The sequence below is a fragment of the Poecilia formosa genome, unplaced genomic scaffold (assembly GCF_000485575.1).
Source record: "Poecilia formosa unplaced genomic scaffold, Poecilia_formosa-5.1.2 Scaffold944, whole genome shotgun sequence".
NCBI classification, from domain to species: Eukaryota; Metazoa; Chordata; class Actinopteri; order Cyprinodontiformes; family Poeciliidae; genus Poecilia; species Poecilia formosa.
Window position 1 is genome coordinate 1 of NW_006800883.1, and position 14390 is coordinate 14390.

Below are 14390 nucleotides of genomic sequence, written 5' to 3' on the forward strand. Positions count from 1 at the left end.
AGAAGTGCTGAAGTAAAGCCTCACCAGTCCATTTAAACCAGCATCACTGTCCTTTGCCAGCACCACTGCCACTCTCTTCCCCATGGCCGTGTTTTCTGGGATGCTCACAGACGTATCAGACGTTATGTCAAACACAGGACTGTTGTCATTTTCATCCAGAATGGTGATGGAAACCTGGGAAGCAGCAAAATGATCTGTAGCTTCCATCACAGGCTGAAGTTTGGTACTTACCTTTGAAATGAGTGGAACAAAACCTAACAGGCATATTTCCATTCTGCTTTTTGCTCTATGAAATACCAGAACCTTACCTTCTGCAGATCCACAGAGGGATGCATTTGATAAAAGAAGAATGCCATTATTCTACAACAGATAAGACACAATACATTTAAAATAACGATGAAGCTGAATGCTAGAAAAGTAAAGCGACGTACCACAGTGGAGTCCTTCTTAGGTCCTCCGTTGTCAGCTACCACAGTCAGAGTGTACAGATCTCCCTTTTCTCTGTCCAGCAAGCCTGTTACCGTGATGCGGCCCTGGAACGCCACAAACAAAAGGTCCAGAGTCACAAAACACAGAAAAACAAAGAGCTATCAGGAAAATCCAGACAAAAGGAATGGAAGAACTTCAAAGCATTGAGCTCTTTGATCAGATTTCATTCATGCAGAAACAAGAGTGCAGAAAATGATGATGAGACATTACAGAGGCGGTCTGTTCACACAGCTTAAGGTTCTTAAGTTTTGTTATTTCACAACCACAGACGAAGTATTTCACTGGAGGTTGTCCAAGAAAAAAGAGCAAAGCACAACGGCGAAGTGGAAGAAAAAAGAAATCTTGTGGAGATTTTTACAAGTGTGGAATTATTCTGCCAACAGAGACTCAAACCACCTACTGATGTCGTTACAGTCACAAATTTCCACCAGATTTACGTCTAGAGAGATTAGTGAACCTTCAAAATAAAAGTCCAAATATAATTTCATTAGGTATTATCTATGGCTTAATAAACAAGGTGTAGAGGTTGTAAAGTAGCATGAACAACACATCTGAGAAAAATGGAGAGTCGTCCCGTCTGGAGGCTTGGTCAAGTTTCATGCCCCTGGTAGGGCAGACCCACCAGTGGATGTTCGTTACATCAGAACTAATTCAGAAAATGCGTTTCCATTTCACCTTCATCGCATTAACTCTGTGCTGTGTCAGTTTTTCTCCAACAACAGCAGACAGACCAAAAGTTCATTAGGTGACCCTAAGAAAGGGACCGAATATCATTAAAACTACCTATTATTTCTTTCCACTTCACTAATATGCACTATGTAGTGATGGTTGTTCACACAAAATCCCTTTAGAATACAATTTTGAGACTGCAGTGTGAAATTTTTTATATATTTATAATAAAGAGTGTAATAAGAACATGATGTGAGACTTTTCTCTGCTCACCGTGACGCTGTCTATCTTGAAGAGGGCTAAGGCTGCCGGCGACGTGTCGGGGTCAAAGCGGTAAGTCAGCTGGTTCAGGTTGTCGGCAGACTGGGCCTGGACCTGAACCACCTCCGTTCCCGTGGCGATGTTCTCCCGGAGGGAAGCCTCGTAGCCTGCGGAGAAGAAGGCCACGGCCTCGTCCAGCTCGTTCAGTAAGGTGACGTAGACGGTGCAGAAGCCTCGGTGGAACGGCGGCGCCTGGTCGGTGGCCGACACGTTCATGAGGTAGGACGTCTTGGTCTCGTAGTCCAGGTAGTCCACAGTGGTGACCAGACCGGTGCTGACGTCCACTTCAAACTTACGGTCTGAACCGGACACTATGGAGTAGGCAACAGCGCCGCCATCACCTGAACAGCAGGACAGAAACACAGACATCCAGAGTCCAGAATCACATTATTACTAATAGTTTCTTAACAGGGATTTTAGTTTTAAAGTGTCGACTTTAAAATATTGTTGTTAGTTTATAAATCATCAGCACCAGAATCCATTAAAGATCTGCTGTTGTTGCATCAGCCTTCCAGACGTCTCATGTGTTCTGGTTCTGGTCTGCTCTGCATCCAGAACCAGAACCAAACATGGAGAAGCAGCTTTCAGCTTCTATGCTCCACAAATCTGGAACAAACTTCTAGAAAACGGAAAAACTGCTGTAACACTGACTGACTTTAAATCAAGGCGAAACCCCTCCTGGTTAGAGCTGCCATGATTCATAATAACTGGAACATTGGTCAATATATGATGTTTGCATGATGATTCATGGGATTTGACAAAATAATATGTCTATATATATCTTGTTTCTTAATTGGTTTTTGTTTTATGTTTTTTTTGGTGCCTTGCTGCTGAAATTTGCTACACAAATAAACTCGGCTTGATTTCAAAGTTCTCATAACAGAGTTATATTTAAAACTTCCTCTGACCCGATTTTACATTTACAGAAAAACTTTATTAGGACGTGTTTATTTCGGTTTCATGGCCACTCTGATGTTTTGGAAAATGTTTGTCAGAATCATCAGATGTGCCACTGAGACAATTTAACAGCAAGGGAAGTGAAGAGAGGAAGTACAAACTGTGGAAGTAGTAAGACTTTAAATGCCAGTTACAGAAAACTCAACGTTTTTCCAGACACCAGAGACAAACAGGGTAAAAAAAAAAAAGAAGAATTTCTGGTGGAACAGCACCAACTAGTGGCTGGGTCGATATTCTACAAGCCAGCAGAGCGTGCAGCTCTGGCCAGGTGTGGTCAGACTCACCGGTGTCGGGGTCGGTGGCGCGCACGACGATCACAGAGGTTCCGATTCCGGCCGTTTCTCTCAGGCCCAGACGGTTGTACTGCTGCTGGGTGAACACTGGCACCTCATCATTGGCATCATCAACATATATGATCACCTGCAGGAGAACGTATTTACTACTTTACACAATGGGAAAGCCTGCGCTTGATTAGCCGAATTCAGCTTCAACCTCTGAATCAGAATGTGGGAATTAAACTGGATTAATGGAGAAAACACTGAAGCAGAATTTGTTCAAATTTCTGATAATGTTTGCAACACTTTGAGCATGAACCAGTGGCCTGCTGGGTGCAGTTCACACACGTCTCACCCTGACAGAGCTCCGCATGCTGCCTTCATCGCTGTTGAAGGCCTCCACCTCCAACACGTGGGAGCTGCTGGTCTCCCGGTCCAGCGCCCGGACGCCTCTGGTCACCAGGCCGCTCTGCCTGTCTATGCTGAACAGGTTGTTGTTGTTCCCTGCAGCCACAGGCACAAACAGAAAGAGACAAAGACGAGGGGAGTCTTTAAAATACTCCAGGTTTGAGTCAAATCTCAATTGAACTCAGTTAATTTACATCGATCCATTTCATTTTGAATATTAAACTGAATTTGGTTCTGCTGTATAGAAACGAACTGAACTGACCTGCAGTAACATGATCTCACAATGAAATATTAAGACAATTCCACCTTTACTTCAGAACACATATTCAGTAAAAAATAATAAAAAAAAGACAAAGATTTTTTTTTTAACAAAACCATCACTAGTACATCTGTGCTACCCATGATTCCCTGCTGCAAACACTCTCCTTGCCATTAGGAGAGATCTCAGTGTTGTGCTGTAACAATTCATAAGGTTGAAGCAAACAGAGGATCAAACAAGGCACAGACTAAAAATCCTTCTTAAAATGTTTGAAAGCATGCTGAGGGTGACACTGGGTTCACCGACTGGCCTTCTGTTTTTAAAGAAACTCACTTCCTTAAACAAGCAAACGATCCTGGTTTTCCCCTTTCGGTGAAAGAGACCTTAAGGTTCTAGAGAACAGCCACCAAGTCAGAAATAAGTTTGAATTTTGTTCTTTGTTGGAAATCATTTTGCAGAACTACTAAACACAACTACACAGTTGATCCAGACTTTTCAAGTCCTGACAGTGAGACATTTAAAATGTGGTTTTAGGCATATTTAGCAGGAACTCACCAGTGATGATCCTGTACAGAACTCTGCCATTTTCTCCCTGATCTGCATCTGTAGCTTGAACCTGTGCAGTGAAACGGAACCAGCAGAAATCACACAACAATGCTTTATATTAGGTTACACATCCACATCCACTAACATTAGCATGAAAGTCAGTAATTTGGGATTCCTAAGCCATTCTGATATGAAAGTGAAATGCTACAAAAACTTAATCTCTATTTTTTGCAAGCACTCAAATGACTGATCAATACTCAGACCAAGACAAAGGAATAAAATGAAGATCTAACACAGAGACTTCTAGATGTACAGTTAGCAGCTGTTCTGCTCTTTAAGCAGACTCAAACTGTCAGAAAAAACAAAAATAAAATGTTGAAAAAACATGAGCATAAACTTCTGACCAGCAGAGATATCAATATTACAAATTTGGATTTCTCACAGTCTAAATGTTCACTACAGAAGATAAAACGGTTTGGGTATTTTGGAGTCTTTACAGTCCACATTGTCATTCAGTCCACATCCCCTGGTACCCAGCCTCATGTTGCCACAACGACCACCGTAGCCTGGCAATGATGCCCTCCTTGTCCTCCAGTTAGAGGCAGGCAGCCAGGCTGGCCTCTGCACACACAGCCCAGCTCTGCAGCACACACAGATAAATACTGCAGCATGCTGCGCTGCTGCTGAATGGGCCGTGTCAGAAGATTGGCTTCTGAGTCTACAGAGGTCCACGGCTGCTGGCGCCAAGTGAGACGGACCTGATGACAGATCAGTATCCTCCGGGTGTCACCGACTCTCTGGGTGAGGCTTCAGATTTAGCAGAATGCAGAAACCTGAATGTAAATCTACAGAGGGCTTCACAAAACCATTCAGCCCAACAATACAACACTTTATAGGACGAGTTCCCACAGTGTGTTGGATGGGGAAACCCTCTGAAGACCCACAAATAACACTGCGAGATATGTACAGTAACATCAACTTTTAGAATGTTTTTTTCTCACTTTTAGTCACTATTCAATCGTTATTACAAATGGTTTAGCATAAATGTTGCGTCAAACCTTTTGATTTTAGTTGGAAACAAGACCTTTATGGTTTTTTACAGCAGTGTCCTCCATATCTGTGTTATCAAACATCTCAGCGACAAAGCAGCTTGTTCATGGCAAATAACATTTCAAATAATTATTTTAATTAATATTTCATAACAACAATTGAAAACAGCTTAGACTTTATTAATAAAAATTATAATTTAAAAACATTCTGATTTTTGACTTTCCTCCATCTGTCTCAGACCGCCATAGCACTTCCTGGTGGACCACCAACAGGTCAGCGCCCCCCACTTTGAGAAACACGGCTCTGTATAACCATTATTGTCATCTAGGGTTAAACACCTGCCACGCTGCGTTGTGGTGGGAAGGTTTTAATCTTTTTGTGCCATTTTTGTGGGAAATTTTATTTTGGGCAATCAGAGTAAAGGGGGTTAAACACAAATGCAGGCCACTTTTTCAGTTTTTTGTTGATAAAGTTACAATGAATAAAATTTTCCAATAAAATATATTGATGTTTGAGGTTATAACCTCCCAAATTAGGAGCAGTTGATGGAATATGGGTGTTTTCTCAGGAGGTTTGAGCAGAAACAGGCGCTGTGAGTCGTCTGCCTCCGCCTGTGTGTCCTCCTTTGCTCTCTCACTCTGCCTGTGTGTAGAGGGGCCCAACTTCAGTCTCATTAGCTTTATAAAGGGACGTGGAGAGGAGAGGAGAAAGAGGAGTACGGGGAGGAAGAGGAGGAGGATGACGCTGGGGGGTCAGACTGCTGAGTGATGAATAGAGTGTTACACAGCGGAGTGAACCACTTTGGCCCTACAACAGGGGCCACAGAGAGCAAGAACTTGTTGCACATGTCGTTTTAAATGTGATCCTGTGAAGCATGAAAAGAGAAAATATTCACAAAACTTTTGACTTAAATACCTTGCCTTCCCTTTAGCTCCTTTCCACTGGAACAGCAGAAAAACATACATTTTAATTTGCTGCACACGTTTTGCCCCCTTTTCTTTGCCGTTCCCCGTTTTCCTCCCCATCGCTTCCCCGCTCCGTTTCTGGGAAAGCAGCACTTTAAGGCAGAAAAACAAGTACTATGTGGATTCACAAAGAACAGGTTCTACCACAGTTACTGGAACCCAGAAAGGTGCTGCGCTAAGGAGACTTCAGACGGAGTGAGTATGTTTTCCACCAGGCATTCATTTTATATTAATGACACTTCTTCCTAAAAAAATTTTTTTTATTATTCGACTTAACAGAACTGAACTTGGAAAGTTGAAACTAGAAAAAAGTTTGTTAAAGCATCCTGCAGCCTGGACTCAGTGTGAACAGACTGAGATGGGAATCAGGCTCAGAGCTGCTGCTGTTTTCTGACATGTGGCTGAGAATGTGGACAGAGCAGAGCACAGAGAGTTGGCTTTACATGAAAAATAATTAGAAATGTTAGAATCCACAAAGTCACAATCATCCATCCAGTCATTAATACATTCACTTATTGGATCAAGATATAAAAAATACAAATAAATAGAATACAAAAAAGTAAAATGAAGCCAAAAGGAAAAGATTGTAAAAGAAGAAAAGATTTGTCATTATGAAGAACTTTAGAGATATGCGTTAATATTTCAGACTTTTCCAAACTTAAACTTCTGAAGTCATCAAGTTATTTTTATCTTTAAAGATTAAATAGACATTTTTTAAAATTCCTACAGAGGACAGGATTTATTAACCCTGCAAAAAGCACAAACTGTGGGTAAGTAAGTAAGGAAGGAAGAAAAGAAGGAAGAAAGGAAGGATGGATGAATGTAATGATGGATGGATGGAACATCAATGACTGACTCCAAACATAAATATTTTCCATCCTCTTAGCTTTGTTGCTCTTCCAGACCTGGTAAATACTTTAAATGAAATTCCAGTTTTCCAGCGTTAGCAGTTAGACTTTAATGTTGGTGAACCTGTGCAGAATGAAGGAGGTTGGTCACAGCTGAGCAGTGAGATGTCAGGTGTGGTCCAATGAGAACTACAGGAGCTGCCAAGGTTCAAATCAGCAGCATGAGCCGGCTGCAGTACCTGAAGGTGAGACAGAAATGTGTGTCTCCAGTCGGGTGTGTGTGTGAATGTGTGTGTGAATGCGATGTGCATGGAGGCTCTGACTAATGAACTGACTCTCTAACGAGTCATCCTGCTCCACTGGCCTTTTCACAGTTTTCCTGGCATTTGGTCTTAAAAATAATTTCACGTCCCAATGTGTTTCCCTTAAACCGATAAGCCATGCTTTGTCTCCACTGAATTAAGGATGATGACATTTACAAATGTTACCGTGCTGAAGATGGGGGCGCGCTGAATGAGGGGGGAGGCGGAGGTAGAGTTGGTGGCTGCTTTGCATTTTACAAGGGGCGTTTTAATAAACCCAATTTGTTTTACATTGAAGAAAGCCTGTCAACCATTGACTGTTTTGTAGTCCTTGATTTAATAGCTACATAATTGCTGCAAATGCCGAACACTCGCTGCGTCTACGCGTGCATGCAGTCATTTCTATGCATTATTGTGTGTGTATATATATTGTAAGCCCTTGGGTGTATGATTTTAATATACAAAATAAACCCTAAAATGAACCTCCATTAGCTTCATAAGCTTGACTGGCCAAGTCCGGAGCTGAAATGGCATTTTGATGCAGTGTAATAGCTTTCATATCCGCTTTCCACATTCTGTCTGGTAGCAACCACGAATTTCACTGTGTAACACAAAAACAAACAGTTAAAATCTTACAGAAATATGGCATAAATTTGTTTTTACCCCCTTAAGTCAAAGTTTTGGAGTGTCTCTAACAGAGGCTGAAAAGTTTGTCTGTTCTTCTTTGCAAAACAACTCAACCACGTTTATTCACGACACAGACTCTCATTTGGATTCAGGGCCAGGCTTTGACTAGGCCTCTCTAAGGCTACATTCATACAGCAGGCAAATAAAACTCAAATCTGTTTTTTCCCTGCAGTCTGATCAGCCCAGTTCTGATCTTTTCACCCCCAAAAACCTGATCGATCATTTCCAGATGTGGAACTAATTCAGATATTTATCTGATTGTTTTCAAAGTGTCTGCAGTCTGAAGGCTCATGTCACATTTGATCCGACTTTTATGTCATTGACTGGAGACGTTTGTCATAATTCTGCACTAGAAGAAATCAGACGCGTTAATTCAGGACATAATGGCTGAAAATTATAATTATGAACTTATGAAAGAAGTTTGTCAGCGAAGCTCATTGCATCACAATCCCACCACTGTTAGCTCTGACTCCACATCCAAACAGACCATGAAGTCATGCTCCAAAAAAAGCCGTTGCTAACAGTGATAAAAAAACAAACAGAAAATAAACTTGCTCATAATTTGTTTTAAAAACATTTTGCCATGACGGTGTTTTTCTCCGTCCAGGGCAGAGACAACATGAACACCACCGACCCAAACTCCAACATCACCTCCACCTCTCCTGGTGGGAACATCACTGCCTCCATCCTGTCAGCCACCACCTCCACCTCTCCCTCCGTCCTGCAGCCTCCGTCTCATCCCTCAGATATGCATGACCCAGAGTTCACCATTATGGTGGTGCTGGGTCTGTCCCTGCTGCTGGCCGGCCTGGCGGCCTTCCTGGCGGTGTACAGGCGCTCGGAGACGACCTCGGAGGGCGACCTGGAGAGGAGCTGCGCCCCGGGGGAGAGACTGACCCGCGGCAGAGGCTTGTCCTCTGAGCCGCAGCTAAAGACCTGGAGGAGACTGGGATCATACCGCCGCTCTTACAACCTGTCCTTCAGGCGACCGCCTTACCGCCGGCCGCACCAGCGCGACAGGACGCGTTTGACCCGGCATGTCGCCTCGGAGACGCTGCAGCCCGACCCCAACATGAAGTCCCACATCACTACGCCCTGTCTGCTCAACTACGTCACTGAAATCTGACAGGTTGACCACCACTGACTGATCACTGATTAGATCAAAACAGCTTTTGAAGCTGTTGCTGGAAGTTTCTTTGATGTATTTGTTATAAAATTGTCTAAGACGAGCGACAACAAGGCGCGATGCAGAACACCGGGAAAAAAAACTTTATTAGGGACTCAAACAGCCGCTGGGGAAAACTGGATGTTTTCAACACATTTCTGAGCCACACTGACCAAATTCAGTCTGATCCTGATGTAAAATAGTATAAAAATTAAAATAAAATCATCTCAGATGGTTTGGCTGGAATCGATCTGCATCATTTTCCAAAACCAGGAACAGCAACACCTTCTAGAAGACTACAGAGAGAGAGAAATATTAAATTATTACGTGTTTCTATCTACGTAATTAATTAATCTACTGCAGTTATGTTCTATCAGAATAATTCCAATGATGACACATTCATGTTTAGGCCTTCAGAGGACAAACAGGCCCACAGCACCACAGAACCTCCACTGTACATAACAATGGGTAACAAACTGGACTCTGTTTTTATACATGCGGAGTCTTGGTTCTGCAATAAAAGATAAATTCACTTTTAAAGTTTTCTTTACCCGTCTTTACCAGAGGGTCATTTTAGAAAGAACTATAAAAACAGAAGTGATTTTAAATTGGCCAAAATACCAGACCTTCATAAATGACTCAGTAAATGTGAAGCAAACTGAGTCTTGAATTTGTTAAAGTGCTGCTGGCGTCCAGGCTCGCCCCACCTGAAGGATGCTGGTTCTGATGGGCACGGTTTCCAGAACGCTGGTCTCGTAGCTGTTTTGGAGGAAGATGGGCCGGTTGTCGTTGACGTCCTGAACCTCCACAAACACGGAGGCCGTCCCCGTCCTTCGGCTGTCTGCTGGACCGTTGTCTGAATGACAGAAACACCAAAAACATTCAGAAAACATTCATTATATATCAGCACAGCCTCAACTGCTGCAGTGTTTAGATTCAGTTTGATCTTTGTTGCTCCATCTAATCAAATAAACCTTGAGAAAGGCACATTCACCGCCTCTACTGCTGCTAATTGCTACTGTTCTCTCTTTCATTCACAGATCCATGCAGAAAATCTCCTAACATTTTTTGCCATTTCCAAACCATTTTAGAATTTTGCATAATGGACTGAATTATGACTGAAACAATGTTGGCCCTTTATTCACTTCTCTCCCTCTGCCTGTAAACCAGAGCAGCTGTAACTCTCTTGTCTTGCTCCATTTCACATCGTCTCTGTTGGATTCTCCGGTGCCTCCAGCAGATAAGCTGCCCTGATTCAATCCTCCTGACAAAACGGAAAACCTCAGAGATGTTTTTCAAACAGGAACAAAAGCTGTTGAGCAAGAGTCTGAAATCACCACAAGCAGCGTTTTCCCATCATATGTTCAGAAACAAGAAACACAGAAAAGGGAACTTTTATTTGTAAGAGAAAACGCACCGCTGAGAACAACCTGACAAACATTTACAGTTCCATGCAAAAGTGGTCAAGAAATATTATCCAAATGATCAACTCAGACTTTTAAATATTTTAGACCATAAATATGAATTAGAAGAAATGAAAAATGGGTTTGACATCATGCCTCTGGAGGAGCTGCAGATGTCCACAGCTCAGCTCTGAGTCTGTTCCAAATATCCGGGCTTCTGTGTCTGAGCTGCATATGGCCCCGGTGGTGGCAGCATCAGGATGCGGGAACGTCTTCTTTCAGCAGCATTGATAAAGTCAGTTTGGTTTGGAAAGAGCTAAATAAAGATCAAACTGAATCTCCAACCAGAGCTGCATGGAATGGTTACATCAAATGACAATGTCAGAATGGCCTAGTTAAAGTCTGGACATGGATGGCATTTGTCATCTGATTTTGTGTGGTCCTCCTGCCCAAATTCAGGAATAAATTAGGACAAAACTGAGATTTTCAAATTAACATCTGACTTACAAAAATGTCAGATGAAACTCAAAGTTATAATCTTTTCCAAGTTTTCTGCTTTCCTTCTGTTGCCATGGTAACTAGGACCACATCTCCTCTCTGACATCCTTTAAAGTAAACCTTGGTTCACCCAAATCTATAAGTTGCTGCAATAAAACATTTGACTACAACAAATGTTTTCATATAAAACCTGACCTGCCTTCAGTTTTTATTGATAATAAACAAAATATTAAGCCAGCTGAGATCTAACCCCAAACAGCCTGAAACTGAAAATGCTACGAAGGAAGGTTCTATAAAAGACTGAGTCAGTGGGGCTGAAGCCACAATTTTCAGATTTTCTATTTTCAAATCATCATTTTCTTTCCATTTCAAAACGATGTGATGCTTTCTGTTGGTCTAACCAAAACAGTTGAAGACATGGAGACGTTTGTGAACATTTATTTCAGACAGCAGGATGTAAACTTCTGACCCACCTATCGCCTCGATGACCAGAGTGTAAGCCGCCTGAGTCTCTCTGTCCAGGCCCACCACAGTCCTCACAATGCCGTCTCGGAAACCGACACTGAATTTACCGTCTTGATTCCCTCCTGCAAAAATAAAACAAAAAACAGAATTCCAGACTAAATACAACAAAAAACCACTGCATTTATTTAGGAGAGATCAACAAACTGCCACAGACATGGATGAATGGAAGTACTGAAGCCTCACGCTACAATGCATTAGTTCATAGAAATGTACAACATGTAACCCACAAACACAAAACATGTAACCGCTGTGACCTCTGACCTGTGATGAAGTAGCTAAGCTCTGCGTTGAGACCAGCGTCTTTGTCAAAGCAGACGAGTCGCGCGACAACGTGGTCTCTGGGAACGCTCTCCAGCAGGGACACATTGTATAGTCTGGGGTTGAAGGTGGGCGTCTCATCATTTACATCCAGAACTGACCAACACACACCAACACACACACAGACAGAGACACACCAGCACACAGATAGATGCACATGAGGACAAGTAAGGCAGCAGAGTACGGCTAAAGTAGTGAAAGTAGCTAACTGGGTTCACTGGAAACGAGTTGAAAGTAAACCGGGTTTTAAATGGTGAAGCCTTGTAAAAATAAAATTCCTTTGTCATTTAAAACCTCCTAACTGTCATGGTGACACTGGTGTCTTTGACATTTAAGCATTTTGGAGGCGACAGTTGAAGCTTAAGAGGGAAAATTAACAGCTGCAGAAAAGCAGGAGTTTTGGTAGTTTGTTAATGCCAAGGTGGAAAGAGATGAATGATCTTAAAGAAGCAACTGTTGCTGTGCAACAATCTGGGAAGAGTAGTAAGAAGCAGCCTCACTATTTCATGACTAATCGAGGTCATTTTTGCTCTTTATTTTGTATTCAGGTCCTTAAGCAATAACACATCATTTTATCTGCAGCTGTAGGCAAATGTTTTTAAATATAAAGATAAATTGTCAGAGAATCTTGATATATCCCAGTGAATTATTCAATAGTATAATCTGAAAGGCTTGCATTGCACTCATGTTATTTATGTTGTTTCTGATCTTCTGTCAGATTATAGTCTCTGAGAAAACCTAAGTTACTCTAAAGGAGCTGGTAGTTGTAAATATTTACAAGAAAATCACATTTTCCTGCAGTAGAACCTCAAAAAGTTCTTTAATTTGTCAAAGCAGATACCAAACATCATAAAATCCTCAGCTGGTCAGTCCAGAGTCCTGACTTTATGCCCAACAGAAAGCTGAGTATGAAGTGACCAAAACTGAATAAGAACAAAACAGCAAAGGGCTGAAATGACTTTAACTTGTTATGATGTCACTTAAAAATAGGAAGTGCATCTTTCTAAAGATGGGAAATTTCTTTATCACTAGTTAAAACAGCTGAAAGGTCTCCAAGTAGACGGAGCTCTGGAAAATGTACCCAAGTTCAGACAACGCAAAGTTCAGTGAAACTGCAAAAAAATAAAAAATAAAATAAAACTCCACACACACCGGCCTCAGTTAGGTTCAAATTCCTGACAATGCAATAAAAAAAATCTAATAATATCATAATGGTTACTAATAAGAGTTGGAAGAAAAAACATAAAAGTTCAGCACCACACGTTTCCATTTTTGCTCCTGAAGGAACCACAAGATGTTTAAAACGATGTTCATTAAAGATGGAACCAAGGTCGACAGATCCAGAGAGAAACTGGATCAAGTTACGCTGCATAAAGAAAAATGATATGATATGAAAGACTGAAAAAGTCATACAGAAAGAATTAAATATCTGATGGGTTGATTTTAGTTTTTCACACAAACTTTCTCTGTTTTTGCTTCATCTAGCATCTGGATTACAGTTGTGTGTTTTTGTACATTTTCAGACTAAACTTTTAAAAGACAAAACAATTCTTATTATGTGAATGAAGCTGTACTGCATTTTCATTTCCCTTCATCTCATCTGTATTTATAAAGCCCACCAGGAGGTGGCAGTGTGTTCTTCAGCAGCTCCCTCACATGCATGAAGCTCACCATCTGCCATAATTAATTAAGTCATCAGAACAAAAACCGTTCAGTCAGCAGGTTTGGAAGTTTCTCAAGCAGAGAGAGCCAATCAAAAGTCACCTGAGACAGTGAGCGTTGAAGTGGAGGTCCGAGGAAACTCCCCAGCGTCGTGTGCGATGATCCTCAGCTGATACTGGTCGATCTGTTCCCGGTCCAGCACCGCCGTGGAGGTGAGAACGCCGGTGGAGGTGTTGAGGTAGAAGTCAAGGCGGGGCATACCCATCTGCAGCACCATCGTAACGCGGCCATTCGCATCCTGATCTGGGTCCACTACCTGCACCTAGAGCAGGAAATGTTCATAGTACTTTAATAAACTTCAGACAGACAAGCTATAAAGATATAAAAACCATCCATATATTTGTGCAATATGCCTTTATACATGAAAACTTCTCTTATTTTTACCCTAAAAACCGAGGTTCCAATGGGAAGTCCCTCTGGCACTTCTGCAACAGACGGCAGGTTGAGGAAGGTCGGGTCGTTATCGTTCAGATCCAGCAGGTTGACAGACACTGTGGTGCTGGCTGATGTACGCAGTGGAGGTGTGCCACCTACAGAGGGCGCCAGAAGGGCACATAAAGACAAAACACACAAACACACACACTCACACTACAACACAAGAGTGCATGTCCTGGTCCGTAGAGTCCACCGACAGAAAAACCCAGAGAACGAATTACAGCAGTTTGTTTCCAGGTTGCTTTGATAAGTTAGACCAGGTGTCCAAACGTTTTACCACAAGGACCAAAATCATTAAGTTGGAAACCTGTGGGGCCAAAAAACAACATTTTTCTATAGTGAAATTTTTATTTTCTCAATTTTAACTTATTTTTGTAGAAAAGTGATATGTAGGATCAAAACTGTCTTTCACAAATGTTTCATTATAAGGTATACACAATTTCCAATACTCTGATTTTATTTTGTTTTTGAGCTATAAAACATTTCTCAGACTTTGCTCAGCAACAGGGATGGGATAATGGACACTCTTCTAAAGGTATTGCTGTATT

The 14390-nt window shown here is 41.8% G+C and overlaps 1 protein-coding gene across 1 annotated transcript in view; it reads right to left on the minus strand.

Annotated features, from left to right (window-relative positions):
* Positions 1 to 24: 24 nt before the first annotated feature.
* LOC103132168 (cadherin-23-like) overlaps positions 25 to 14390 on the minus strand; it is a gene marked incomplete at its 3' end in the record, with an annotated part of 54426 nt that continues 40060 nt past the window's right edge. The window contains exons 15-26 of the mRNA XM_007543926.2: positions 13792 to 13937; positions 13450 to 13669; positions 11629 to 11781; positions 11316 to 11429; positions 9649 to 9797; positions 3934 to 3994; positions 3067 to 3215; positions 2721 to 2856; positions 1432 to 1820; positions 432 to 533; positions 309 to 311; positions 25 to 174 (exon numbers count right to left, since the gene is read on the minus strand). Coding sequence (XP_007543988.2) covers positions 25 to 174; positions 309 to 311; positions 432 to 533; positions 1432 to 1820; positions 2721 to 2856; positions 3067 to 3215; positions 3934 to 3994; positions 9649 to 9797; positions 11316 to 11429; positions 11629 to 11781; positions 13450 to 13669; positions 13792 to 13937 — 1772 coding nt within the window. The remainder of the gene's footprint in view (positions 175 to 308; positions 312 to 431; positions 534 to 1431; positions 1821 to 2720; positions 2857 to 3066; positions 3216 to 3933; positions 3995 to 9648; positions 9798 to 11315; positions 11430 to 11628; positions 11782 to 13449; positions 13670 to 13791; positions 13938 to 14390) is intronic.